Raw genomic sequence first — 26,653 nt, forward strand, 5'->3', positions numbered from 1 at the left:
CTGACCCTGGCTTTGTTCTAACCACAACTGACAACAGAACACTTCTGCAGAAGGGAGTACACACTCCTAAGGCTAAGTGGCAGCTTGCAAAGTCAATTTTTAGTTTTAGGTTTTGCTTGATGCCTGAACCAGTCCCCAAATCCCACTCACTGAGACTATTCTCATGCGTAGCCTAACCCAGGCTAGGGAAGTCCAGCCTGGGTTAGGCTGTGCATGAGAACCGCTTGGATCGGGCCCAATCCTGGTGGGGCAGCGCTGCCTAGCCCAGGTTTTCAGCCCAGCTGTTAGCTGAGGTTAAGGGAACAAGCACTCCCTTAACCCAGGCTTGTTGCTTGTGTGTGAGCCAGGCTGTTGTCTTCTAGAAGAATTCACCAATGCACTGTGCTCTGTGCATTGTTGGATTTCCAGAGGCTTGGATGTAGCACAGATCATCTGGGTGCATGGTCTGCACTCTCAGAAAACAGCACTCATCTAGGGGGAAGATGAGTACAACCAGCCTTCCTCCTCACCACCCACTGCCCCACCCGCCTGGTCGTGTGAATGATGAATACAAATACGACAAATATTTATATATTTGCTTTTCAACAAAAGTCCCCAAAGCAGTTCACAAAGGTATGTGTAAATAAATAAAATGGCTCCCTGTCCCCAAAGGGCTTACAGTCTAAAAAAGAAACATAAGACAACAATAGTAACTGGAGGGATGCTGTGCTGGGGCTGGATAGGGCCAGTTGCTCCGCCCTCCCTCCGCTCAGTAAAGAGAATCACCATGTTTAAAAGGTGCCTCTTTGCTCAGTTAGCAGGACTTCACTGTATCCCATCCATCTCTGCCTGGAAAGCCTTTGACCAGGGTTAATATAGTTCTGGCATATAAAACTGAGTTGAATTTACCAGGGTCAGCACTTCCCCAGTTCAAACTAGCCAAAAATCATTCTGGTACCATTGTTCAGACATAATATTCAGTTTAAGTAAAATAAGCCAGGATTAAATGTTGATCTAAATCAAATCTGATTATTGTTTTCTAGGTCATACTGACAATTGGTTTGAGATAACAATTTAATCCCCTCTAGATAAGAATTTTAAGATAATTTACCCCTTCAATGACCATTAATATTTGAGAACATAAATATATCAAATTTCTCTATGTTATGGATGCTTGCTACTAAAGTTTGGTTCTTTTCCTTTACTTAAGCTTTTGATTTAATTGTTCAAATGGCTGTCTTTAGTCCACTAACACAGTCCTATGAAATTACTGTGTGACAGTTTCACATGATGTTCTGTGTGACCTAATAACTTGGAAACACAATAGATTTGTCAATCTAAAAGGCTTTAGCTTGTGCTGGATTTTAACCAATGCTTTACTTGCTAATGAGCTACTTATGAAGAACAGATTTGTGCTCTAATAGATGTAGAGATGAAGTATTGGAGACACAACAGATGTCCTTCAGCAGACTGAATCTTGCCTTGATTAGATGTCTTTAACATGTATTAATGATATAAATTATAGGCTTTTATAGTAATTTTGGGCTCCTTTAAAGGTTTTGTAACTTTTGTACTTACGATGCTGTAAATATATAATATTTACATATTATATAACTAATAATGGCATGTTTTAATTCAAATGTTTATATGTTTCTGTAGACTGAAATTGCCAAGAGATTGAATACAATCTGTGCACAAGTCATCCCATTTTTGTCTCAAGAAGTAAGTAAAATTGTTTAGCTGTTTGGAGTGCAATTATGTTGTATCGTTGTTTTTAAATTAGATGGTTTTAAAGATGTTAATTTTATCAGAATTCACAAGTGTGAGGAACATCTGTTATAGCTGAAGTTGGCAAGCCCCCTCTTAATTTGGTCTAGCAGATGAGAGATCCAACTGCATAACTGGTGAAATAGCTCAACCACAAAATTATTCTTTCCAAGACGGGGGGGTGGGGGAGGTGGACTTGTAAAGATTATCAAGATTTTTTTAATGCCAGTATTAGCTTGACAGCTGCTAGTCTAGCCATTTGTTAAATTCTGTGTAAACAAAAATGTCATTGTTTAATGGTCGCACTTGCAACTTTTGAGTGGCATTTTAAAAAATGCAGTTCTTAGAAAAGTCTAATATAATAGGTGATTGGAATCCCATTTCTATATTGATGCATAACTATGATGGGACACGGAGGCTCTTGTATGTGAAATAGGACCATGGTATGATAATGTAATGTTTGTCCAATTGGGGGCTCTCCCCCTCCCTCACACACACCCCTACTTACTCTTATTGTTGTATCTTTGGCATATAGGATTATACTGCCCAACATGGTATATTCTGTGGTAGTTAGAATTGCTAAGTCCTGTATTATGCTTTTGGAGATGCTATTCACATATTAATATTTCAATAGTGGGTGTCAGAAGTGTAGCAATTTCTATCAATATTGCTGTGCTTAAGCAATGTCCTTGGTTGGCTATGGATGCCAACTGATGCCACAAATTGTGCCACTGTGCTGATATTCAGATTGTTTTAGTTGTTTCTGAACATTATATTGTGAGTCCTTCTGGCACAGGGAACCATTTTCTCATTCCTTGGATATTTAAAGCACTTAGAGAACTTTGTTGTTGAAAAGTGGTATATAATTGTCTAAAAAATACACTGACTACATTGACACTGACTAGACGGCACAATCTTAAGGCTAAATTATTTGTGTGGTGATCAAGGGGGAAATCCTCCCTTAGCTGCAGGGAGTTCGCAAGTGGGCTGCCACCATCCACTTTGCAGGCAGGAAAATTCACCCTTCTAAGGGGATATCCTGGGAGAGTTAAGTGAAAATGCCCTCCCTTACAATCAAGACTGAGCAGTGTTAGGCCTTCAAGGATGTTTGACTGGGCAGGAGTAGTCTGCCTATTCATTGAAGTGTCACTCCAATAAGGAGTGACACTAAATAATAACAAAAAGGATTTATTTTAAAGAATACAGTGGTAAGGAAAAATGCAGAAGGCTTCAGCAAACCTGGCCTCCTTTCAGATAAACCCCCAAATAATTACAATAAAGCTACAACACAGATCCAAGCACTTAAACATAATTTCCTGACGCGTCTGGCTAAACTGGTCCCTATCCTTCCTACTTACTCCTAGGTAAGGAACTCCCAGTTGATTCCCAGCCAAGGCTGTTGAACTCCCTTTCCTCTCAACAGCTTCTGAACCTTCTGCTCTCTGAGGGGCCTCCTGGGAAGAACTGACTCCAGAATAGGAACTCTTCCAACTCCTCTGTAGGCTGTTGTCTAGTAAACCCTGCCCCTCACTCTGGATTGGTCCTCTAGTTTTGATTTTCCCAGGCTTTCTTCCTTATTAGGAAAGGCCCAACTTCCAAGCAGTTACTCTTAAGTGAGGTCTAGTCCTCCCCCAAAGCCTTACTATCACTATAGTTTGTAATATGCATAATTATGATTGTGGCATCTTGAAGAATTTAATAAATCATTTGTTAGGATCTAGCTTGGTGTGGTGAAATTTGACCATTGACACAGAAGATACACATGGCTCATAAAATGTGTCCACATCAGTTTGGAAACTAAGTAATTCATTTGTTGGAGGGTTTATTTTATTTTAAGAAAGCTTGATTTAATAAACCTGCATACTTGCACCTTGTTGATAGGCAAGTTGTGACCGCTCTGGTCTTCTGCACAAACAATCTATATGTAGTAGAGAACAGGATGGCTTGGAAATAGTCCTGGCTGTTGATAAAATGCCTGTCTCTCCTACTCAGTTGGCTAGTCCAGTAATGGACATGATGTTTCTGTCTTTCCAGCATCAACAGCAAGTGGCTCAAGCAGTAGAACGTGCCAAACAAGTGACCATGGCTGAGCTGAATGCCATCATCGGGGTACGTGGCCTTCCAGGTCTACCTCCTACAGTGTGTATAACCAGCTTTCCTTTCTTACTGCTTTTGTAGTTTTGATATGTTAAACAATATTTTTGATACCTTATAATTACTTTGATACTTAATACTAGTTCTTAAGTGTTGCTTATCTTGGCACCTACACATTTTAAAAATAGATAAAATTACTGAAAGTCTAGTTTGCAAGATATTGCGTATTTAGGCCTATGTGCCATATCCATATTTTTTTCTAAATTTGTGATAGCACACTGTGTCACAGCATGGACTTTAGGAGTTAGCTGGTTGCAAAAGCAAAGGTAACCAAAATGGGCATACAGTCCTTAGTATTAACATACTGTTTGTGGTATTTTAGTCTGTCGATAACTTGTACTACTTTTTTTGCTTAGTTTTTAACTAATTTCAGAGATGCAAGTGAATTGGTCTCCAAGTCTGAATTTAATGTGCAGATATCAGTTCATACCGTGTGTGCTTGTGCATGATTGTCAGTCACAAGTAATTTGTTTTGCATTATTGAGCTTCATGAGCCCTGCATAAAATCATTTCCCATGTCCTGCTGCCACACTCTAGAATATCACTCGTGTTTCTTGCCCTTCTACATTAAGCAAAAGGAACTGAAACAAGAAGTGGTCCTCCTCTTGATTTTATTCATATGTAAGTGCCTTGAGCAGATTCAAATTATTCATTTATCAACTTATGTTAATTGCTTGTGAGAAGATGCCCTGCTGGTCTTTATAGTTCCCTCAGACACTTTGTAATGATAATTAGACATGCTGCTGTATGGATTAACAGTGCCATAGTCCAATGACGTCTACAGACAATGGAACCAGTTAATCCATCTGTGCTTAAAATTACATCCCAACTGGAGATGGAAAAAAAAACATAAGAGTGAGGGAGGATTAAAAGAATGAGCCTCAGCTTGAAAACTCTCCTTTTATCGGTTTCTCAATTGTAGATCTGCTGTCGCTTTGCCTGTGGTAAGCTATTGGCAGTCAATTAGGTGAAATAAACTGGGAGGGTGACCTTCATTTCCTTTTAATAGCTATTCCTCCCTGCAGTGGGGTGCGTCAGTGGATTTTCAGCTTAAATTTTATTCAAGCTGCTTTATTACACTTGACAGATTAGCTTTGCATAAACATACCCCCCTTTGATCCAGATCCTTGTTTCTCCCCCTTCTTCCATCCAATCAAACTACTTTTTTTTTTTTAAAAAAAGCATAATTAAGTCTCTGTCTTGTCCTCACAACCTATTGCTTGTCTAATAAATTCTTAATTTAAAAGTTCTAGTCTGTTTTGGGGTCTGTAAGTTGATTAATGAGGAGCTCTGGTTATCATGCAGATCTTCTTTTAGGGAATTTCAGATATACCTGTGGAATCTCTTAGCAGACACTAAGCAGTAATTTTTTTTTTTTTTTAAAGAATCATTTAATTAAAACCTTTGACCTTGGGCTATGAAGCTTTGCTGTGTGTCTGGCTAAGCTTATTTTTGCTACAAAGTGCCCTTTGAGACTATGCAACCCTAACCCAAGGGAGCAATACTCTGGGCATGTCTCTTGTGTAATAAGCTCTATTCAGTTGAACACGAGTTGCAAAAGGCAATGTGTCCCTGCTTTGCAACTGTGGCATGAGATTTCTTAATAGTGCATATTTTAAAAGGGTTAAACTGCTATTCACTAGTTGAATGTGCTACTTTCATTCTAATCTGATCTTGCAACATTTGCATTGTTTTATAAAGATACAGCAGTTTATCTGCAGATGCAGCCCCCCCCCATTTACAGTACTGGAAATATTAACATGTCACTGCCAGCAGATACATACTCCAGTTTTCAGTGAGTGTTCATAAATGCTACATACATCTCCACCCCCACTGCCTGCATCAAGCCCAGCCAAACACAGTCCAGCCTTTTCCCCAATCAGAGAATCTTGTATAGCTGATCTTGACAATTCTATTATAGCCTGAAGAATAGTTGTGTGCACTGCAAACCTCACTACTACTACTACTACTGCTTCTCCTCTCTCTCTCTCTCTCTCCTTCCAAGTCGGTCCAATAAGAGATCCCCTCTCTCTTTGCACATTTGTATTCATCAATAATTATCCTATGCTGCACAATAAGTTTCATGCTTTGACATATGCTTGATTTTGTTTGAAAGGGATTGTGTGCACTCTGGAAAATTGGAGTAGCATAAAATTGGGCTGACAATTCAGTGGACCTTTGCTCCCCTTCATTGAACATGCACTGTGTCAGCCTCTCTCCCTAGAGGGGAGGAGGCATCAGGAGCCTGTCTGTTCCTACAAGCAGCAGCTGCACTGAAAGTAAACGCAGCCCAGTTTGATAGCAGCTGTCAGTATTGTTCAGAGACCCAACTTAGTGCAAAGAACAATAGTGGGGGGCCATGCTCTTAAACTGCAGTGTCTTCCAAGCTAATAAAAGAAATAGTAATTTAACGGTTTAGACATCTATTGTGAGCGTGAAAGATCATGAAAGACTTCTTTTTAAAATGCAAATAGGCTGGTGCATTCTCCAAGGTTAGAAACACAATCAAGTAGCCAGTGGCTTAACAGTGCTAAAGATATTTCTGTACTATAAAAACAGGAGCAGCGGAGAGGGGAGGGAAGTTAAGCAATATTCCTAGCAGGTGTTCTGTAAATAGTTTTCTGTGCTTAGGTAGATCCTGCATTCTTGATAATTTTCAGGGAGGGTTAGGGTTTTTTTCTTTAAAGGCTGTGATTCCTGACGGGATAATGACTTCAATAATCATTGCTAAATTTCATCATTTTCTCTAATTGAGAAAAAGCAACTAGAGGCGAGACTGAATTTGTTTTGCACATAAATTGAGGGGTGGAGTGGGAGGATGTCAAACCTCTAATTAGCAAAAGTAAAATTGTTGGGAAATGGTCATGTTTTGAAATAAAGCAAGCTAGCTAGAGAGGCAAACAAGTACAGTAGTTATTGATGGGGGGGGGGGGGGACAAAGGAATCTTGCTCCCAAAGAGAACCCGTAAACTGGACATCTGTTCCTACATATTTAGATAGAGCAAATAGTACAGTTATAGTGTATTATGTGACTGGATACTTGCTGCTGTGGAAAGAATAGCTGACACTAGTGCATGCAGGAGCAAACAGCCAGTGAGCCATAATACGCATGTCCTACTTTTTGTGATGTCAGTTTTGTTTGTTTGAATTTAATGGATGTGAACCATTTTATCTATAATTAACCAAAATTATTAATTGAGATGGTGAATTAGAAAACTAAGCAATTGAAACAAAATTGATGTGCTGCCCTGTTTCTCAATGTTTAAGCATAGTACTATATTTTGCATTAGAGTGGAGGAAATCTAGATTATGGTATGAAAGGTTTAAGTGGATTATCTTGGTAGAATTTGAAGGGATTGGAGGAGGAAGATAGTTAAGCAACAGGCTGGAAAATTAAAAGTGTTTAGTTGAGCATGCCAGGAAATCTGCAGGGGAGTTGTAATTAGTCCACCCTGACAGCCAGTACCATTGCTTTACAAGTTTGAAACAGATTGGCAGAATCTTCATCATCGTTGTTGTTGTTTTTAAGAATGAATTATAAACGCATACCTAAGTGCCATGTACAGCATGCACAAGAAATAGGCAGCCTGAGAGGGTATTTTAGTTTAGCTTGTTCAGACGGAATTTAATTCTTTAGAGGTGTCTGGGTCCCCCTCCCCCTCCTGAGGTGTGCTGCTAATGGTTCTGTGAAATGTATCTCTTGGATTGACAGTACTTGTGAGACAGATTGAGTTGTCGGCCTCCAAAGGGCTTTCCATCATTGCATGAGGTGATTGACTAAAGGATTAGCAAGATGTTGGATTATTATTCCTCTCCTTGGCTGTGGTTGCCAGCTATCTCTGCGATTGTAGTGTGTGAAGCTTAAGAGGATGAGGTTAACCTCTTGAGGGTTTATTATGAGCATGTAGTTAATCTTTAGAAAGCCTATAAATAACTAGGATGCCTGTTTTGTTGTAAAATAGAAATATGGATGCAAAGAGAAATGAATGCGGAAATGTAACACTGCAGCTGCTTAGCTCTTTCCCTGACATAATTTTAAAATCCTCAGCTGTACTCTGTATTTAGTGCCAGCTGACAGAGTTGTTTAGGATAGGAAAAGAAGTCAGGATAACATCAAGTTCCGATTGGCAGATATAGGGAACAAGAAGCTTAACATTTAACTTTTATATGGAATATTCTGTTGGCTATGGCCCTGGCCAAATTTTGAATAAGTGGTCTTTAGGGAACCAAGCTTCAGAAACATGCAAAATAAGCAAGCAAAAACAAAAAAATTACAATCCAACACGTGAATTATGTATGAGTTTAAAACTTTACCTCTTTTCTTCCCACTTCAAATATGAAGTAATATTTATGGTATGTCAAACAAAACTCAGATTAGTTGCCTGATTATGGTTGCAGGAAGAGGCACCCAGCCTGATTGTGTTGGAAGTAGTTCACCAAGCAGATATTGGACTGAAGTTCAGATATCCACAAAACTAGTTCAGGCATCTAAAAGCACTCCAGGTTTTCCATTCAAATCTTTCAATTTTATGGTATTTCCTAACTTGTCACCAAGCCCACTGTACTATGTTTCTATTCACTGTCTCAGCACTTTCCCCAGAAATGAAAATTCAAACACATTTATTTTAGATTTTGTATACCAGGTTTGCTAAGCACACTTAACGTTGTAATATTGTTCTGTGTATAGAAAGCAAAGTGCACGTTTCCCCACCACTTCTCAGCTTTTTCTATTTTCTCATCCTCTTTCCACAGAAGTGAGCTTTGGGTGGGGGGGAGTCCTTGAAGATGCAGTCTGGCCTACTCCAGAAAATACTCTGGTCCCAATGCAGTAAAAGCAAACATTACAGATTGTTTAAGTTGTAGGTGCTTAGTTATTTTTAAAACTTCCATTCAAAAGATGTAGTTCACTGAGGTTGTGTATGCTGTCTGTTGTCGGTCACAACCAAAAGGGTAGACCTGTTGAGCAGAATCCAGTCTAAGTTATTCATAACTAACCACCAATAAAATAAATGAGATGTGACTAACTTAACTCCCAATAATTTCAATGGGACTTGGTCGTGGCTAACTTCATCTCGATCCTGCCCATTCACAGTGCCAAGTACTTGTGTCCTATATATTATTTATATTCTATACTGTCTTTTGTCCTAAGACCTTATGGCAGTTAACAAAATGAAAACAATCAAGAGATTTCAATAAAAATGACCTGAAAATAAAACTCACACAACTGCATCCTAAAAGAGAGAGACCGGGAGACCCTCATTGGCCAAAAGCCTGGATAAAACAGGCTTCAGTTTTCTCCAAAAGGCTGGGAGAGAGGGAGCCATGCAGTTTTCTACTGTGAGCAAGTTTCACAGTCTGGGGGCAATCACTGAGAAGGCCCTATCCCATGTGCTTGACAAATGCAAAGCAGAGCCCTCCCAGCTGATCTGGTCAGGTGGGCAGGTTCAGCTGGAAGCAGGCGGTTTCTAAGGATCCCAACTGCACAAGCAGTTCGGGTTTTTAGTAGGCTTTGATGAACAGTGTTTTCCTGGTCATCATGGCTGTTAATCTGCATTTCCTCAATAGTGTTGGTAGCTTGTGCACTCTGAAAAATCATGTCATTGAAATGTTCAGGTTCAAATTTCAGTAAAGCTGTGGCCCTGGAATTCTACATATTTCCAAAAAAATACAGTGTGCATCTCTTTCTTGCTTCCCATGATTATAATTATTGAAAGTCATTTGAAAAATTAAACTATATTTGTATTAAGTTGCTTTCCAGTAGTATGCTGGGTCCCTCTGCTTGAGGGTGGGGATAGATCACATCTGGAAGCTTGTTCTACATGCTTTTCAATTGACAGTGGCAAAACAGAATAACCAGTGAGATGTAGAAGTAAATCCATAGGAGTGCATGCACATGGACACACCAGTTTGACCCATGTTTCCTTGTCTGTGAGATGAGGCTGTTTACACAGGCAGCCAAACCCAGGCTTTGGCAGCCTTGCCAGAGTTTGGCTGCTTGTGTAAAGCGTTGGGATCAGTGCGAATCCCGGCACTGCCTGCCCCATAAGCCCAGGAATCCACCCCAAGCTTTAACCTGGGTTAAAGAGCATGAGCTCACCCTTTACCCCAGGTACAGGGTCGTGTGTGTGTGCGCTCAAGCTGTATACACGGAGTCATGTGCCTAGACTGCCTGTCTAAGGGGGGAATCCCCCAATGCACTGCACTCACAGTGCCGTGCATTGTGGGATATCGGGAGGCCAGGCATCCTTTCCCCGGCCTCCCTGCTGTCATGCTGCTCACAGCAGCAGTGCTCGTCTGTGAGTGCAACATGGCTAGCAGGGCTTTAGACAGGATCTTGTGGGGTGAGGAAGGCAGGAGGGATCCTGCCTTCCCCTTGTCCTTCCCCGCCCTGAGAAAAGAGGTGATGTGCACGACCTCAATGACTGAAACTTTCCAACCATCTCTGCATATGACTGTGAACACGTCTTGGAACCCATGCTGCTGCTTGAGCTTTTTCCTTGTAGTGCTAACTGTACGTAAGGTTGCTGAACACTCTCTGGTTTGGACTTCTGTATATAAAATATATAGAAACAATGAGAGATAAAGTATCTCTGTGCCAATAGGAAAAAACCAGTCCACTCTAAACCCTATTTGCAATGAAGCATAGTTGAAAACCTGGTTCTCATATAGATTTTTATGCTACTTGGTTTCTCCATGTGCACAAAAAATCCTTCCACCACACTCCTACAGAATTCCAACTTTGTTGGGAAATCTGCAATCACCGTACCTGATACTGATACTGGAAGACAAGACTATATTGTTTTTAGAGGTAATGACTGACATGTCTTGCAGCATAAAATGTGTGGTGCAGTCCCTCCCATGCCACTGTGGCACTCTAACATACATAGCAACACTTCTGCCCTAAAGGGCTATTCTGGTACGGCTTACCCATGTGTGATCACAGGTTGTGTGCTACTTGCATAATTCCCAGTGCAAGTAGTGCATGATCTGTGTTCGTGCAAGAGTAAGGACAGCCACATTGCCCTGTGTTTTACAGCTCCACAGCAGTGTGAGTGGGTCTGTACTGCCCATATTATTCTGCAGGACATGTCAACCAATATTTTTAACTACCAGCATCAAATGCACATTTTTTTGTAGATTTTGTTTCAGGAATTACTCATAGCTCTCCAGGCAAGCAGTGATGGTAGCTGTTGGTAAGGCATGTGTTACTCACTTCCTCAGAGCCAATTTATCATGACAGGTGTCTAGCTTTTAATTAAATGCTAATGAGTGTGCCTAGAATACTGTTATACTGCTGCTGACATACAGGTTGAGTATCCCTTATCCAGACATCCGAAATCCAGAATGCTCCAAAATCCAGACACCATGCTGTAACAAAAAACCCCACCCAAAAATGTCTCAGCTCATTCACTGGCTCGTAGATTCCCAATTTTGCTTTTAAACATGCAGTCAAAACTTACTTAGGTGAGCAGGGGTTGCAGGTATGCCAGACTCTTTGTTGTTGGTGGCTGGCGAGAGGTAGCTGGGGTAAGCGGAAGCTGCTCGGTGTGCTTCCCTGTCTTCTCCACAATAGGCCTGTGGTCTTTGCTGCTCCTGGATGCCACCGAACAGCTGATTGGCAGTGTCCATGTGTTCTAGAGGTCTCCCTCCGGCCAGGGGAAAAAAGGGCACCGGCGAGCACAGGCTCTGCAGTCGTGGCGTGGGTGGCCCAGAGTGGGCCCACAGGGTGGGTAGCCGAAACCCCCTCAGCACTGGCATGTAAAGTACTCGGGGGGGTCTTGCCATGCAAATAAAAGGGCTGTAATGGAGGCAGGTAGGAGCAAAGAAGCAGGGTGGAGAAGAGAGACTTAGAGAGAGAAATTCATTATGCAAATATTGAATTCTGAGTACCCCCAACATTCTGAGTACCCAAAATGTTGGGGGGCAATATGCTAAATCATTGTAAACCGCTTAGAGAGCTTCGGCTATAGAGCGGTATATAAATGTAAGTGCTATTGCTATTGCTAAATATTCCAAAATCCGGAAAAGTTCAAAATCCAGAACACTTCTGATCCCAAGCAGTCTGGATAAGGGATACTCAACCTGTACCTGGTTCTATGCCTTGGTACTACAGAGCTTTAAAAAAATGATAGGACAGATATTAACATGTCTGAAGTGACAAAAAGCTGGTCTGATGCATAACGGTAATGGCTGCTGAGATATAAAAGAACAAATACACACACTTTTTCCTGTGCCGAAGACAATTTAAGGCACATTTACATGGAACATTTTTTGGCACAATCCAGAGAGCCCTGAGCATAAGTAGAAAAGGTGGGACTTTCCAGTTTTCTTTTCAGCTGCAACTCCTTGTGCTATGTTGAATTCTGTTCTTAAGGATTCAGTAGGGTACAAGAGGCTTCAGCAGGAAGGGAACCAAAAAAGCACCAATGCATGTATGGGACACTCAGTAGCAGGGATCCCAGAGTTTGCAAAGAGCAATGCTGCAAGTTTTTAGCATTGTGGCTACTGTTTTCTCACACTTTGAGGCTATTCTCATGACTGCGTGGAAACAGGCTAATGGAGGCCAGCCTGGTTCTGTGTGGTCATGTACTGCAATAGCAGTTGTGCGGCTCACGGAACCAAACCTTTGAAAATACCCCTTCTCTTAAATGAGGTTAGCAGAGCGAGCACTCTGCTAACCCCATTCTGATCATGAGATGATGTGGCGTGGCTCCACACCATGCCAACTCACAAGGTGACCCCCGACCAGGAGGCTCGAACAAGCCTCACAGCCTCGGCAGTCTCCCCAGGATGCCCCATGCACTCACACGGGGCATCCTTGGATAATCCCCACCGCCCCATCAGCTCCATGATGGAGCCTGTAATCATGTGGGTGGCCGATCCAGCTGCCCAGGGACGGCTCCCTGCTCATGTGAGGGGGAGAGCGGGCTAAGGCCACTCTGCCCGCCTTAGCCCGCTCTCCACTGTTCGTGTGGAGAGCTTCTTTATTGTGAAGGTAGCAACAAAACTAACTGTGGAAGAGTTAGCCTTGCCTGGGGTGCAGCATACAGGTTTGCTCAGCTTTGAAACAAAAGCCAGATCATGGTGAGCTCTATCTGCAAGAGCTCACCAGGATGAGGCTCATTGGTTAAAAATAAGGTGTCCTCTGAGTTCCATCAGTCATGTCACGCTTCTGAGGTAACCCCTTAACAAGTTACTGATCCCAGCCAGTAGAGTTGACACTTGGATGAAAGGAAGAGGAGGTAGGTGTTAATGGAATTGTTTGCAGATCTTACCCTGTCAAACAGACCATCTCCCTTGGGACCCTGTCCATAATCAAGGTACCAGATTCATTATTTGATCTGCTTTAACTACATAAAATGGAATACAAGTGGACCTCATTATCATTGGATTCCATATCTGTGGATTCACGTATCTGCATTTGGGAAAAAGACACCTGACCTTGGCATACATGGAAAAAGGGGGAAAAACATTCCGGCCTCACACATCCATGGATTGGAGGTGGCTGAACATGACTGTGGAGATCATTTCTGGCCACAATTTTATTTGACAGAGCCACAAAATGGCTCCTGTCTTTGAAAAAAAAGGGGGGGGAGAGGGGAGCTGATTTTTTGCCAATTTTTGGCTGATTTGGGGGCACAGCACGACTCGGGGAGAGCAGTAGAGAGAGCAAGGTAAGCAGCTCCCCGCTGCAAAATTTGACCAATTTCCGGCCAACTGGGAACCTAACCCCCGCGATCCCATAGGTTCTCTTAACTCGATATTTGCGATTTCCATATCTGTGGTTGCAGCCCGAAACAGAACCCCCGCAAATATCGAGGTCTACCTATATATATTGTATTTGCTGGTTGGTCATCTGTTTGCCAAGGCATTCTGCACATGTCATCTAAAGAGACTTTGCACTTTGACACAAACAAGTTTAAGGTGTTTTGGACTCTTTGCCTAAAAGGTGCTTTATGTGACTGAGCCAATTTTTTGACTGTTTAGCACCAAGAGAAGGGAAATGATAATATGTGAGATGGATAGCTCACATGAAAACTTTTAAAGAAAATGTATGTAGCACAGATATTATAAATATATCCATATTTTGTAAGCAATGCTAGGATTCTTTAGGAATATTGTTATAAGTATTCTTTTATATCACTTCCAAATATGAAAGTGCTTTTTATCCATGATTTTAAAAATGGAGTCGCTCCGCTAACCTCATTTAACGGTGGGACATTTAAGGATGTTTGCCTCCGGGAGCTGATGGGTTCCTTTAGTTCACTATAGGAGGTCGTGAGAATGGCATCTATGAATGCTATCTGATAAAATTTTAGAAACTGAGAAGGATTTGGGTGTGCTTTCCAGTTGACTAAGAGTCAAGGTTTAGTCATTGTATCTGTTCTTATATTTAGAAGCCAGTCGTCATGGTTATAGCAGCTCAGTTGTGACTTTCATACCACGTAGACTGATTGGGGGAGTGGAAATGAGAATAGGAGCACATCTGCTGGCCCTGCCCCAACCTCCATGTGTTCAATAGAAAGTGAGAATGGGCTCTGAGTGATCAGTCTAGGGTACCCAGTTTAGAGACCCTATTCTTCCCATCCATTGAACACTTGGAGATTAGATATGGGAACATGGGTGCAGTCCCACACCATATGCAGGTGAGAAGAGGACTAAACTGAAGATGAATATTCAGGATTCTCTTGAAAATAATGTAGCATGTTAAGAAATAGCTGTAATGAAAAGTGAACTAATTTTCATTTGGTTTCAATTTCTTTGTCTTTTCAGTGTTAACTTAAGGCATAGAATTAAGTGGGGGAGGAACAAATAGGGGAACAAATTTATAAAATGCCATTCCTCATAATAAACCAGGTGTTAAAATGCACTTGCAGGGTAAGGTTTCCTGTTGACTGTTCTGTTCTGAAAACACTAATATTGGATGTTGTGATGGAGTTTTATTTTAGCAGGAACCCTTCAATTTATCATGTTTGCATTTGCTCAAAGCAGTTGTGAAAATAGGCTTTGGGGGCTGGGAGCTGTGGGCAAACTGCAGTTTTGTCTGCACTAATTCTGTTAATATAGAGGTGGATTTGGAGAGGTGCCAGATGTCTTTAAGAGTCTAGACTGCACAAATCTCCTGTTAGTCGGGGTGTGGATTAAATTACATGGCTTAGTTCTGTAATACAAAGGGGGATCAATATCTGAGGAAACATTCTAGCAGTTGTGAAATCTAGTATGGAGTGATTAGCTGGAGCAAGCTGAAGTAGGGTAGGTTTTGAAACAGGAAGTGGTATCGAGTTCAGTTGGCTAACCAGTTCTTCTTCTTCTTTCCTTTTCTCCCTTCAAACTATGGGCTGTGTGCACTGCTTCTACCTGGAACGACCGTCACAAATAACAGCAACAGCAGTTGCAGGCTCAGCACCTCTCACATGGCCATGGACCTCCAGTGCCTCTAACCCCACACCCATCAGGACTTCAGCCTCCTGGAATCCCCCCGCTTGGAAGCAGCGCTGGCCTTCTTGCCCTCTCAAGTGCTCTGGGTGGGCAGTCTCACTTGGCAATAAAAGATGACAAGAAGCACCACGATGCAGACCACCACAGAGGTGAGAGGCATGGAAAGCCTGATTAGGACAGTGTGAAATTAATCTTTGCACATTGCTGCAAATTGCGGGCATCTCTAAAGAAAATTGAGCTATGTAGAACGAAAGCCAAGAACAAACTGATTTGCCAAATGTTAAGAATACCATTCTGCATTTATACCACTGAAGCAAAACTCAGCTTGAAGTTTTCAGTATTTGAGCTCAGAGATCACTAAAGATCTCCTGCTTTTTATGAAATGCAGAGCATTTTGACATCCTGACAGATGCTTAGTTGTAACCTCAGTTGCCTGCACAATATTGTGTAAAATTGTTAAAAACAAACTAAATGGGTAATTCTTTTGCTTCTTTCTCTTATTTCCTTCTTTTTCTTTCTTTCTTTCTCTCTTTTTTTAAAAGAAAACATTGTTTAATGGAGGGGTGAGCAAATGAAGAGTCAAATTTTGAGATGAATGTGTTGAAATGAAAGGTTTAGTCCATTACATCTGTTTTGTAGGTTTCTTTAGAACACATTTAAATATTGGGCAAAATTGCACTTGAATAATTTTTTGAAGAAAAAGGTAATTTATTCTGTCATGGAAAGAACTAGGCTTTGTGTATGGTTATACTGTAAATCATGTTTACAAAATGTAATTTTCAGGAAATCACTGTATTAGGAATGTGCAATGACTTATATAAATAAAAGCCATTTTAAAACTGTTCGCGGCTTGCGTTCTAATTTTCCCCCCTTTTTTATTTCTGTTCTTGCCTCTGTGTCTGAACGGGCATGTCTGTGCATTTCTTGGTTACTACGGGAACAGACAGAGATCCGGGCACAGTAAGTACCAATATTCCTGATAATGTTAACATTTTCAATTACTGCAGTAGTTGATAGCTCAGATATTCGCAGGTTTTTTCTCTGTAGGTTTACCTTGCTACTTATCCCCTAGTTTAGATAATGGGCATGTTGTTTCCTGTTTGCATAATGCAGTGTTTTGTTGGAAGAATTAAAATATTTATTTTTTACGTTGATTAATCTTTGTTGTTATGATAAAATACCTACAAACTAATCTGGTTTTAAATAGTAGCTGCTCAAGTTTACCTTAATTGCCTTATGTATGTGTGTATTTGGAGAACAGGTGAGATGATAAAATCGCACATTAGCAATCACCAGGGATTAGCAGTTTTTCTAACTTTGTCTTCGCATACACATTTCTTAAGTATATGATTAGCATATCAGAGACATTCTCCATCTATATTGCCTTCATAGATTATTATTTTTTACCTAAAAATTATTGTTAATGCATAGAGAGGATTTAATATTTTCTAGATTTTTATCATGTGTATTTTGATGTTTGCCAGTAATATTACTGGTTGTATTCTGCCTTTTTGTAGAGAATTCCATTGATTTTAAACCCACTTTTAAAAAACAATTTTACATACTCTGGTAAATTCATCTTTAGTACTGCCCAATCCTAATCCACTTGATTCAGAGAGCAAAATCTTTTGTCAGAAGTCACCACGATTCTTTGTCCCTACATGCTCCCAGCCGAGACAAAAACATGTCTGTTGGAATAGTACAGTCAATATCTTTATACTTAATTTCATTTTATATAGTTTTTAATTTGATTTTGGAATGCCTCTTATAATTAGATTTCCCAGAGCTTTTTCACATGACACCAGTTATGTATGATGTGAAATGCATTTCTTGGATTTTTCAGTCTACTAAACGTTTCAGTTGATCTTACAATGTGGTAATGAGGAGAAATTCAAAAGCATATCAGGGACTTGGAAACACAAATTCTATTTACTCTTCTCCTGTACTCTTGAAAATGTAACTAGTTGGTTGGTGGTGCCTCACAGCTTTTATTTATTTATTTATTTATTTATTTATTTATTTATTTATTTATTTATTTAATATACCACCCTTCCAAAAATGGCTCAGGTGTGACTTTTGCAGGTGTGACTCATCGCTACTGTTTGCATTGTCTAAAAAAATGTAAAGTAATCTAGTGGGCTTCACCTTCCTATTGCTGTAGATGCAATCTAAAGCTTTGTGTAACCCAACAGCTTTCCCCCTTTCTAGCCCAAAGCCTAGAAATGGGCATATGTTGGGGCTGTCTCAAGAATTTGTTGCTGCCATAAGCAGTGGGGTGTGTGTGTGAGGGAGTAGGGAAAACATCCTGGCGTGAGTTGAATGCATCCTAGAATCCCCTGTGATATTTCAAGGAGACCCTGGTTCATTCACAGTTAAAATAGCTGAAGTTCAAATCCCCATTCAGCCATGATACTTGCTGGGTGATTCTGGGCCAGTCACTTTTCTTTCAGCCTAACCTACCTCACAGGGTTTTTGGGAGAAGAAATCTATCTACGCTGCTCTGGGTTCGTTGGAGGAAGAATAGAATATAAATGTAAAATAAATTAAAAAAACATACAGGTGGACCTCAGTATTCATGGAGGTTCAGTTCCATGGCTATACCACGGATATGGAAACCACAAATATTGGATCATTGATTCCTGTGGGATTGCGGGGGTTAGGTTCCAAAGTGGTCGAAAATGGATCCCAAATGGCCGAAAATTGGTTGATTTTTGTGTGTGGGAGGGAGCTTCTTACCTTGCTCTTCTGCTCCCCCTGAGTCACTATGTACCCCCAAATCGGCAGAAAATCATTTTTTTTCTTTTTGATTGGAGCCATTTTGTGGCTCCAATCCCTAAAATTGTGACCAGAAATGACCCCTGCGGTCATTTCTGGTCTCCCCCGACCCACGGATACATGAGGTCAGCGTGTGTTTACCCTTTTTTTCACATATGCCAAGGTTGGGTGGTGTTTTCCCGACTGCAATCACATGAAACCATGGATAATGAATGCACGAGTGAAAAGGTTTGCCTGTACAAGACATTTTACAAAGTGAACAAGGGGCTTCCTTTGCATACTGAACTGGTTTAGCACAATATTGCTATATGAACTGTAAAATCAGACCTGACCAGTGTTCCTTCTAACAGGGATTCCCAGATGTTATTTATTATAACTCCCAGAATCCCCAGCTGTAATGGCTTTTGCTTGGATATTCTGGTAATTGTAGTCAACAATATCTGAAAACCTCTGTTAGCGGGAACACTGGACCTGACCACAGTCATTAATGCCTTAATCACTTCCCTGTTGAACTGCTATGCTCAATATAGGGCTGCTCTTGAAGACAGTGCAGAAACTTCAGTTGGGCTAGGATATGTCTACTAGGGTTCTGGCCAGAATCTTTAATATTAAGCCATTTTTTCATCAGCTTCTCTGGTTGTGAGTTTTGCTTATGGTTTTCACTGACACCAGGCCATTTAGGATATCTTGGGAATTGCCTCCTTTTGTTTGAACCTGCCTGAGAGCTTCTCTTCTCCCCTGCCATTGGAAGTTTTGCACATTGGTACAAGATAGGTGCCTGATGACTTTGCAGTCATCAGGCACTTTTTATATCAATTTTGGATTTGCAGCATCTGTTTCTGGTTCACCTGTATGCCTTCTAATATCACTAGGCCTATATAAAGACAATCTCTGCTTTTGACACTGTTATCATTTAGTGGGTTGGGAGGAATGGTGAAGGGAGGCTGGCTTAAAGCTCAACTTTCTCCAGGATGGATCATCCAGAAGTGGCCTACACGAATAAGCCAGAATCAGGCAGTCTATACTGGATTTTATCATAGTAGATCTTGAGATTATGGCCCAGGCCTACAAAAAAGTTTCAGATTATCTGTCCCCAGAGGGATGTTCAGAGACAGTGGACATGGGGATAGCTTGCCTGGAGGAGGAGAGAGATGTTCTAGCTTCCTTTTTATGTTTATGGCCAGACTGGCGATTGGTCTGATTCAGCCTCTAAACAAAATAACATTGAATAAGTCTGCTCCTCTGCTTGGGTATTGGGTGACTTGAGTCCCTTTTGGTGGACTCTACATGAAATCAAAGAATCATACATGGACTGACATCTGTACTCCAGACTATTTTTTTTGCAATCTGGTTTTGGTTGTAAATCCTTGTGGGCCATAGATCAGAGCAGTGTGACCCCTCTATCTTTTACAAACTTTGTCATTTTTAAACTAGGCCAATTTTAGGGTGGGGGTGGGGTTAAATCACATTCGGTTTTTGGAATTTTTTTGCGGGTTGGGCATGCACATATGGTAGAAATATTTTTTTAAAAAAGTTTCTGTTCAAGTTGAATGATCCAAAATGACCAAACCCATGTATTGAGGGATGCACATACTAACAGTAATACACAGGGAAGGGATTTCCTAGAAAGCATGAAAGCAAAGGAAACATTTTGTGTTTCTATCCATACATTGCAAGGGCTACTCAAAAGAATAAGAGGTGCAGCAACAAGTCTTGCATTTCCTTGGACTCTGAACTTACTGTATGAAGGAAGCCAAACTGGAAGTTCTTTATGGGCTGGCCAAAGGCACTAGCAGTAAAGCAAAATGCTTGAGAATACTGATCTATTGCTCTTTCTGCTTATCTGCCTGAATGGACATATGTCATTCCAAGGAAGAGACCCGGTCTTGTGGTAGCAAGCATGACTTGTCCCCTTAACTTAGCAGGGTCCGCCCAGATTGCTTATGAAAGGGAGACTAGAAGTGTGAGCACTGTAAGATATTCCCCTTAGGAGATGGAGCCATTCTGGGAAGAGCATCTAGGTTCAAAGTTCCTTCCCTGGAATCTCCAGGATAGGACTGAGGGAGATTCCTGCCTTCAACCTTGGAGAGGCCGCAGCCTGCCAGTTTAAGACAATACTGAGCGAGGTGGACCTATGGTCTGACTCAGTATATGGTAGCTTCCTATGTTCCTATGAACACATGCAGACTCAGTGGTATAGAAGTAGAGCTAGGACTGCCCCCTTCAAAGCCAACTGTGGTCTCGTGAAGGTGAAACAACTATCTTATGAAAGCTGCCTGTGGTGGAGGATCTTTCACAGCCACTACCTTGACTATATGACTTGATGGATTTTCCCTGATCAACTGCAGAACCATAGCAAATAGTTCTTGGCTGTGAAGTAAGTCCTCAATCCACATGAAGTGGCCAAACACTCATGAATGGCTCTCCACACTGAGAAAACCATCATGGGCTTTACTTGTTTAGAGTGCACTTGGATCTGAATGTATATCTCATGTATTTAACTTCTAGCACTATTCTTAAAGGCTATTTTAATGATGTCTGGTGGACAGAACACTTCATCAAACCAAACCATAGTAGTGTGCAATTGTGCTGACATATGGCAGGGATACTTTTCAGCTCTTCTTTATCGTGTAATGCTGCATATGTAGCTTAATGCTTTTTAAACTGAGCAGATTGTCAAGAAAATGACAAATTATACACATTGTTAAATGTCAAGCTTCTCCCCCTGTTCATCAATGAAATATTCATGAAGATTTCAATCATATGGCTAGCTTATCGGTTAAGCAAACAGTTAGCACTTTCAATTAAAACAGATAAAGCCTTAACCAGCTTACTCGCATAGATGGCATGTTGTATGGGCTCTGGCAGGTTACTATAGCACCATGGAAATGGGTGGGAATTATCTATCCATAATATTTTTGGACCCAGAATTTATGCTTCTCCTAGTGGAGAGAACATCATTAAATTGAATGTGTTGCCGATGGCATCTGAAGAACTCAATGACTTCCTGGTGCTGATTTTGAAAAACCTGAGGTTGGAAAATACAAAGTTGAACAAAAGCCATGTCCAGCAGTGAATTACATAGCTGGGTTGAAGACACTTTTACTAAGGTGGCTTCATGGGTTACTGGAGGCAATTTTTTTCCAGTACACTCTATCATAAGATGGATTTCAGACTCTCTGCAGCCATATGAATAGTGCTTTCTCTATATGTATATGTATATATATATTTCCAGTTATAGTGATTTCCCTTAGCTGTTTATTACTAATGATGAGCACTGGAGCACAGAATAAATAAACCTGATAATAAAACATGCACATCTCTTTTTTCATGTGAAATCCGTAGTCTGAATATTTTTTGTTTCTGGAAAAAGTGTCTAATAAATGGTGTTGCTGCTTGCACTGTGTGTGGCATGCAATGGAAAGAGAGGCTAACAGAAAATAACAAGGAACAGAGCATATTTCCAGCTTGTGTATATATAGAATAACGAGAAATTGGTGACGCTGATATGTGGCCTAACATGGTAGCTGTATTAACTTTTTTTAACACTTGCCATCTGATAAGTACCATATATGTATACATTCAACATAATACTGCAGTTTAAATGTGCATCAAATTATGTGTAAATGTCCCTGATCAGTGACAATAAAGGGTAAGCACAAGAGGGTGAAACTAGGTGTGTAGCTGAGTACGCACATAATAGGAATTTTGTTGTCTGCTGTATTTAAGTGGTTAAAGTGAAATAGACTGTTGCAGAAGTGACATTGTGCAGACTTCCTAACATTCATATAACTGAGAAATAATAAAATTCTCTTAAGTGATCTTTTGGTGAGGGTTTTGCTTCTAGCTCAATAGGAGACAGACTTGTAGAAAGAAGGAAAATACTACGTTGGAACACAGGAAGCTGCCTTTTACCAAGTCAGATCCCTGTCCCATCTAGCTCAGTATTGTCTACACAATACTGACTGGAAGGGGCTTCTGCAAGGTTTCAGGGAGGAGTCAGGAGTCTTTCCCAGCCCTACCTGAAGATCCCAGGGATTGAGCTGAGGATTCAATCAATTGTATCCAGTTGTAGCAGGATGAGCAGGTAAGAATGAGGGGGAAAGAAACCCTATGGAGAAGGCATTACATCCTCTGATGGTATTGTCTTTTAAGCAATGTCTTTTGGAATCTTGGATTTCCATATGTGCCTGACTTGCTTACTTACAGTTTTGTCAAGATAAAGTTGGTTTCCCCTGTATCAATCAAGAATTGTCCACTCCCTGTCACAATTGGCAATCCTGCCCTGTATCAGCCAGATGTCTCAGGGGCTGAAGATTTGGAGTTTACCCTAGGGCAGGGGTTCCCAACAGGTGGTACTCCAGATGTTGCCTCCGCAAATGTTAATTTGAACCTTCAGTTTGCATAAAGGTTCTCCACCGAAGCATTACATTTGACTCTGTATGCTGCCATAACTGTGGTTTTACATCAGCTGTGGAACCAGAACCATAGAGATGGCGGCATAGACCCACCCAGGGACAAGGATGCCATGACATTCCATTGCAGCTTTGCCATCCTATCAATGGGCATTCCCAATTCCAACTCTGTCCCTTGCTCCCCCCCACCACTTGGCAAGCAGGAGGGAAAGGGGATGAGATGGCAGCATGGGCACCAAGTGCTTTGCTCCCTGACAATGAAGTGACAGTGCTGTGTGTTCACAAGCAAAACACTCCAGGTGGCAACATAAGCAGGGCACCCCATCACAGCAACAGGAGGGGAACATTTGACATGGGTTTTTTTCTCCCCATGGTTGGGTTTAAATGGCAGCCCTAAGCAGGAATCCTGTATTTGCCAAACTCTTTATTTTTTTCACAGAAAGATTGGGGGAGGGAGGACCCAGCCCCTTCCTCTTGGGGGTTATCAGTCCCTAGGTTTACTCATGAAAAGAACCGTCTGAGAGGAGGGGGGGGCTCTTGTTGCTTTCTGCAACCCTTCCTGCCTTTGAGCACTAATCTCAAATGTGCGAGGTGATATTTGAGTGCTTGCCACTCATTATCTCTGGACCACTCTCTCATGAGAGTGCCCACCATTGGGGCTCAGTAACGGGTACTTCAATGAGTGCTGTCCTGGTCTTGGTGATTGCCATCAAATAGCTGTTAAACTGTGTGCCCTGCCAGCCCACCTGCTCATGGGGACATGTGCACCCTTGCCTGTGCCTTTGAAGGGTGACCCTGCTGTCCTGAGGTAATGGGAAACCCTGGGCTATCATCTCCTGTGAAGCCCTGAGCTGGCAGATCTGCATATGGTGCAATGCTGGACTGGAATCAGGAATTATGAATGGTTTTAAAAGTCCATCCCAGAACCCGGTGTCTCCCCCTGCCCCATGTGCTCTTGGTCGGGTGTTAAGGGCAGCCCCAAGCAGGGATTCTGTAACAGCCATGTTCTATTTTTTTTTTAAACAAAAAGGTTGGGCCTAGTCCCTTCCCTGGAGGTGTGGGGGGATATTGCTGCCTTGGTTGACTCATGAGAAGGACCACCTATGAGCACAAATGTAGATTGAGCCAGGATGCTCTTTGAAAGAAAGTGGTTGGGACGGGTACCTCAGCGACTGCTTTCCAGGTCTTGATGACTGCCACCAAGTAACTCTCAAACAGTGCCACCTGCCAGCCCATGTGAACATGTGCACCTATGCCTGCACCTCTAAAGGGTGACGGTGAAGCCCTGCATCGGCAGATCTGCATATGGTGCAACAGTGGGCCAGACCCAGGAATTCTGAATGGGTTTAAAGGTTTGGTGTCTCCCCGCTCTGCACACATGGCCAGGCTATGGCACATGGAGTGTCTAGATCTCCTTTGGAAGGGTGCAAGTCTTCACAGGGAATGGGTGTCAGAAGATTGCGGACATTTTATTCTATCTTTTACCATTGAGAGTTGGGGTCCCACACAAGCATGGTTCCTTGGGTGGCTCAACTCACAAGCTCGCAGTCTATGGGTTGACCAGCACCCTCACAGCCATATGGTCTCTCCAGAAAATTGCTCCCCTCATGAGAGGGCGAGACCGCCAGCAACAAGCTGCCGGTTGAGCAGGATGTTTGTTGGGTCTGGATGGACTGCCTTGGCGGGGTGACCCCTTGCAACATCATTCTTGGTAATGATGGGATGGATCCTCCCTCCTTTGTCCTTCCATTCTAGGAACTCTCAGTGTTCCCCTCTCCTCCCAGAGGAACAAGTAAATACTCCCCTTACCCTCTGTTCCTTCAAATTTGTTCTTGTGCTGGACTGTCGGTGCAGGGCTCTTTGGGTGCCACCGGTGCCATTGCTGCCAGAAGAAGCACTATGATGGCAGGGCAAGGAAGGGCAATTTCCCTACCGAGGGCCAACAGTGCCCTCCAAAAATTAATAGTTGTGCTTGGGATGCCCACTTTGAGATTGCGGCCACTTCACTACGCTCACAGTCTGGTCATGGAGCTTGATGGTTCCGGCCTAGGCAGCCGAGCAGCAGGGAGGGGCTACCCTCTCCTTCAACTGGAGTTTGGCTGGCCATTTGATGAACGTCTCTGGCATAATTTACAGTTCCAAAATTGTGGGCTCACCAACCTCCCATGTCATGTCATATATGAACCAGGCGGTAACTTTATGTAATGGGATGCTGGGGTGCAAGTTGGCTCAGGAAACCTTTGTTACCCCTCTGCATTTGGAAGAAGAGATAATACACTCATAAACGGATAACTTTCCTACTGTTTAACATGCAAAGGGCAAAGCCCTCCCATCCAAAAGCCTAAAGCACCACCTATTCCACTGGATCGCTCCTCTGTGGAGGAAAGAGAGTTGTTTGGTTCAGAAAGAGAGTTGTTTGGTTTCCCATTTGGAAAGATCTATGGTCAAACTGTGACCAAAGATATCAAACATCAGAGCTGCTTTCCTCCTTCTCTCAAATTATACTGGCACAGTTATGCCAGTATATGTTAAAATGAGGATTGTTTTCAACATTCCACCATTATGAGCCCTGAATATTCTATTGCTTATATAATCTAAAATATTCATCCAACCCCCATGAAATTGTGCACATAGTGACTAGGGAACAAGAGACACAACTCAATCAGATTTGGTGCAAATTGGTTGCACAATGGCTGAGGTATAGCAGTTTAGGGTTCAAGGTGTGGAGGACATTTTTTTTACCACAGATAATGTATATTTTTAATATTTTAAAATTTTTTTAGCATTCCCCCAAAATTCAATTCCATACTGGACTGGTACCTTTTGCTGGTTTGAAAAAAACAATTTAGTGATTTTTGAGTAATTATTATTAGGGAAAAATAACATTAATTATTAATAACATAGGAAGCTGCCATATACTGAGTCAGACCACAGGTCCATCTAGCTCAGTATTGTCTGCAAAGACTGGCAGTGGCTTCTCCAAGGTTGCAGGCAGGAATCTCTCTCAGCCCTATTTTGGAGATGCCAGGGAGGGAAGGTGGAACCTTCTGCTCTTCCCAGAGTGACTCCATCCCCTGAGGGGAATATTTTACAGTGCTCACACATCAAGTCTCCCCTTCAAATACAACCAGGGTGGACCCTGCTTAGCTAAGGGGACAAGTCATGGTTGCTACCACAAGACCAGCTCTCATCTTATTAGTTATTAGTTATTATAATAAGAGTAATTATTAGTTATAACGGAGTCTGCCCACTGAGAATTCTGATGCCAAAGTTGGGAGGGGCAAATCCTGGCAATTTCTAGCAAATGACTCTGGTTCTGAACATGGGTGTTTGTTTTCTCCCTTTGTCCCCTTTCTCTTACCCCCACCAAAGGGGGGAAGCAAAGCCCCCTCAGCAAAGCATGGAATAAATTACTATAAAGTAAGTCCTTTGATTCCACTGGAGCTTACTTCAAGTAAACACACATAGGAATTGGGACAAGCAGAGATCCTTGGCAAGAATATGGGTTCCCTTGAGTTCCGAAGAAGGGACCTCAAGGACATCCTAAAAACCATACCCACCCAGCATCAAGAAATCATAATTCTGTTGTAGACTGCTCTTGGAGGGTCTACATGAGAGCCAAACTGCCGGTGAATATGGAAGCTTCATTTGGCCATACTTAATAAATGAAGCCTCCGTATTCACAGGTGGTTTGGCTTTCATGTGGAACCTCCATGTTCAATGTCACAATAATGACATTGGGTGGGAATGGTTTCTGAGATTTCCTTGCTCCACTTAGCTTTCTGGAAGCATGTAGCTGAGCACTGTGAGAAAAAGGATGTTGGGCTTGAGTACACATGCCTTTTCCAGCAGCATTTTGATAACCAGACCTGTAATTCTATGTGCACACCTAAAAGGAAGAAAACTCAATTAAATTCTGTGGGACTTGCTTTCCTATAATATGGGAACAATTAAAGAATCCCTGAAACATTGAGTTGGGGGGAGGGATAATAACCGAAAGGCCCTTTTAAAAATGTGAGTGGAGAACAATGTAAAAATCCTGTGAGGTAAACACCACCCCCGCCACTAAGTACACAGATTACTCTCACAGAATCTGACATTAGCCACAGCATCCCACAGGGCAT

General features: G+C 41.8%; 1 protein-coding gene across 2 annotated transcripts in view; it reads left to right on the forward strand.

Moving 5' to 3' along the window:
• Positions 1–26,653, forward strand: part of LOC128346268 (transducin-like enhancer protein 1) — a 98,050-nt gene that overhangs the window by 21,340 nt on the left and 50,057 nt on the right. The window contains exons 5-8 of one of the 2 annotated variants that reach the window (XM_053299390.1): positions 1,639–1,701; positions 3,781–3,885; positions 15,284–15,488; positions 16,283–16,299. In XM_053299390.1, coding sequence (XP_053155365.1) covers positions 1,639–1,701; positions 3,781–3,885; positions 15,284–15,488; positions 16,283–16,299 — 390 coding nt within the window. The remainder of the gene's footprint in view (positions 1–1,638; positions 1,702–3,780; positions 3,886–15,283; positions 15,489–16,282; positions 16,300–26,653) is intronic. The other variant, XM_053299391.1, reaches the window with a different exon arrangement.

Source organism: Hemicordylus capensis, chromosome 2, assembly GCF_027244095.1.
Source record: "Hemicordylus capensis ecotype Gifberg chromosome 2, rHemCap1.1.pri, whole genome shotgun sequence".
In the NCBI taxonomy this organism is placed as follows: Eukaryota; Metazoa; Chordata; class Lepidosauria; order Squamata; family Cordylidae; genus Hemicordylus; species Hemicordylus capensis.